The 3480-nt window shown below is 55.5% G+C and overlaps 1 protein-coding gene across 1 annotated transcript in view; it reads left to right on the top strand.

Moving 5' to 3' along the window:
• The window catches only part of LOC113962874 (protein LSM12 homolog), a 3616-nt gene extending 408 nt beyond the window's left edge, over positions 1-3208 (top strand). The window contains exon 2 of the mRNA XM_027673656.1: positions 2928-3208. Within this exon, the coding sequence (XP_027529457.1) occupies positions 2928-3121 (194 nt within the window). The 3' untranslated portion in view covers positions 3122-3208. The remainder of the gene's footprint in view (positions 1-2927) is intronic.
• Positions 3209-3480: the final 272 nt, after the last annotated feature.

Raw genomic sequence — 3480 nt, 5'->3', positions numbered from 1 at the left:
ACAGGGGGGTTTGGGGGGGGAGTGGGAAGCCTCTTATTGGGGCGAATGGGGGGGTGTGAGGAGCCCTGTTTTGGGGTGAGTGGGGGATGTCCTATAGGGTTTTTTGGGGGAAGTGAGGAGCCTTGTATTGAGGTGAATGGGGGGCTGTAAGGAGCCCTGTTTTGGGGTGAAGGGAGGGAAAGAGGGTGCCCTATAGAGAGGTTTTTGGGGGGAGTGAAGAGCCATGTATTGGGGTGGTTGGAGGGGAGTGAGGAGCCCGGTTTTGGGGTGAATGGGGGAACGGGGTGTCTTACAGGGTTTTTTGGGGAGGGAGTGGGGTGATCTGTGATGGGGTGAAGGAAGGGAAAGGGGATGCCCTATAGAGAGGTTTTGGGGGGGAGTGAAGAGCTTTGGATTGGGGTGAGTGGGGGGAATGAGAAGCCCTGTATTGGGGGGAAGGAAGGGAAAGGGGGTGCCCTATAGAGACGTTTTTGAGGGGGAGTGGGGTGTCCTGTATTGGGGTGAATGGAGTGAGTGTGGGTTTTTTATAGGGTTTTTTTTGGGTAGGGGAATTGGGGAGCCCTGCATTGGGATGAATGGGGGGTGGTGTGCCCTATAGAGTTTTTTGAGGGGCAGTGGGGTGTTCTGTATTGGGATGAATGGGGTTGGGAGGTTTTGGGGTAGAGTGAAGAGCCGCTGTGAGGTTATTGGGGGAGGCACCATATAGGGAGAGTTTTTTGAGGGCAAGTGAGGAACCCTGTACTAGGGTGAATGGAGCGGTGTGAGGAGCCCTATATTGGGGTTAAGAGGGGGCAAGGGGGTGCCCCATAAGGTTTTTTGGGGGCAAATGGGGAGCCCGGTATTGGGGTGAAGGAGGGGGCAAGAAGGTGCCCTATAGAGAGGTTTTGGGGAGGAGTGAAGAACCTTGTATTGGGGTGGTTGGGGGAAGTGAGGAACCCTGTATTGGGAGTGGGGTGTCCTATAGGGTTTTTTGGGGTGAAGTGAGATGCCCTCTATTGGGGTAAGTGGGGGGGCAAGAGGATGCCCTATAGGGAGGTTTGGGGGGGGGGGGGGGGGGGTTTTTGGGGAGCCCCTTAGTGGGGGGGGAGGGGGGGGGGGGGGGGACCCTTTTGGGGGGGTTTTGGGGGTAAAGTGGGGTGTCTATAGAGGTTTTTTGGGGGAATGGGGCACCCTGTAGGGTAGTTTTGGAGGGACTGAGGAGCCCTTTAGTGGAGTTACTGGGGGGGAAGGTGGGAGTGCCTTATAGGGAGGTTTTGGGGGACTCAGGAGCTCCAGAATGGGGTTATTGGGGAGGCCTCAATGGGGTTTTGAGGGGGTGGGTGCCATGTAGGAGGGTTCTGGGGGATCCCTGTAGGGGATTTGGTGGGGGTGTAGCTCCATAAGGACCTGGGATCAGGGGTTTCCCACAGGGCTGGAGGGGTTTTGGGAGGGACAGGGGCACCCTGTGGGGTTCAGGGAGGAGGAGGGAGGTCTTGAGGGGGGGCAGATTTTGGAGCCCTGGGGGGTTCCTGGAAGGGGTCGGGGACCTATTTTGGGGTGCAGAGAGGGCACAGAGGGGTCCTGTGTGGTGGGCAGGGCCTGGGGGGGTCCAGGGAAGATGGGGGAGGCCTGGAGGGGTGGGATCCCATAGGAAGGGGGTCAAGAGACCCCTGTGGGGGATTTAAGGGGAGTCAGAATGAGGTCTGAGGGTTGGGGGGTGCAGGGGGGTGTAGGAGAGATTTGGGGACACAAGTGGACTCTCCAGTGTGCTGGGAGAAGACCTTGGGAAGTGAAGGAGATGGGGGGGGTTGGGGGTGCTGTGGGCCCCCCAATATACATGTATTTGGATATGCTTTTGTTTGGAATCTGCAAGGAATGGGAAAAGCCAAGGGCTGTTGGAAAACCGTGGAGGGACCGTGGAGAGGGGGAAAAGGGGGTTCTCAGCCCTGGGTCTGAGGTTGGAGTTCTGGGAGCCCAAGGGTGGGTTTCAGAGGGAATGAGGGGCAGGGAGAGGGGTTTGTGGCAGGAGCTGTGGGAAACACGATGGGAAAAGCCTCCCTGGGTGCCTGGGATGTGGTTGAAGTTGGAGGAGCTCCCAGATGCCACTGGGGGCAGCAGGAAAATCCAAGAGGATTTCCAACAGGTGTCTCAGTGCTGCTGATCTGCTCCAGAGGGGACTGAGTGCTCCTCTTCTGGCTTTTCCCTGAGCCTGGTTTTCCTCATGCCAAAGCTGGGATGCTCCAGCTCATCCTCCTGAAGGGAGAGACCAGAATTCTGTGCAGGAATTCCCTGGCATCCCTTACTTTCTCCTCATTATTGAATGGCATTTTTTAGGGAGGGCTCCACCTTGGGCTCACGGAGGGCTGGGAGAGAGGAACTGGGACTTCCACAAGGATCTCTTCCATGAGGAGATGGTGTTGGCATGGAAGAGGGTCTCCATGCTATGCTCCCTGCTCTGTCCATCCTCATGGGAACAGATAGTGCAGAAATCCATGCAGTCCATGAATTGTCAGTTCTGGAAGGGGGTGGGGGTATTTGCAACAGTGATACCAACCTCGTGCGTGAGGGCAAGGAGGCCTTTCCTGGGAATTCTTTTCCATCTAGGTGAGGGAATGCTCCTCTGGCTGAGCCACTTCTTGCCAGAGGAAATACTCTGGTGTAAAAAGTGCAGATTTGGTGGTACTGGTTCAAACCAGTGACTGGGCTGTGCTGGGTGGGGCTGGAAAACTCAATCTGGAGTCAGGAAAACTGGGATCAGCGTTAAATAACCCCAAAAAGAGACGTGTGGCTTTCCTGGGATCATGGATGACGCCAAGCTTGGCTGGGCAGGGACACGGGAGTGGAGGAACTCACTGGCAACCAGACCTTCTCCCAGTTTGCTCCTGGGCTGTGTCAAGCCCATAAATACCTCCCTCTGGATTCGTTTTCCTTAATTTTCCCCCTTCCAGAATGCCCTTCTTCCAGTGGGAAGCCCAACCACGCAGACATCCTGCTCGTAAACTTACAGTATGTGTCAGAAGTGGAAATAATCAATGACCACACGGAAACGCCTCCCCCCTTAGCTTCCCTCAACGTCAGCAAGGTAGGGGGGCACTGGGAATTCCTTCCTCCTGCTGGGATCGGGGGGCAGATTGGGTGCTGAAACTCACCTGCTTCCATCGCAACTGCCCATAGTTCTGTTTTGGGTCTGGGTTTGGGGATTTGGGGTCTGGGTTTGGGGATTTGGGTTTTGGGTGGGTTTGGGGCCTGGATTTTGGGGATTTTAGATCTGGATTTTGGATGTTTTGGGGCCTGGGTTTTGGGTGGGTTTGGGGCCTGGATTTTGGGGATTTTAGATCTGGATTTTGGATGTTTTGGGGCCTGGATTTTGGTGGATTTAGAGTCTGGATTTTGGCACGTTAGGCCCAAGATTTTGGGCATTTTGCATCTGGATTTTGTTGGCTTTGGGTCTCAGTTTTGTCGGGTTTAGGGCCTGGATTTTGTCGGGTTTAGGGCCTGGAT

This window comes from Neopelma chrysocephalum, unplaced genomic scaffold (assembly GCF_003984885.1).
Source record: "Neopelma chrysocephalum unplaced genomic scaffold, ASM398488v2 Primary Assembly neopelma1_185601, whole genome shotgun sequence".
Classification (NCBI taxonomy): Eukaryota; Metazoa; Chordata; class Aves; order Passeriformes; family Pipridae; genus Neopelma; species Neopelma chrysocephalum.
This window is presented reverse-complemented; position numbering and strand designations above follow the sequence as displayed.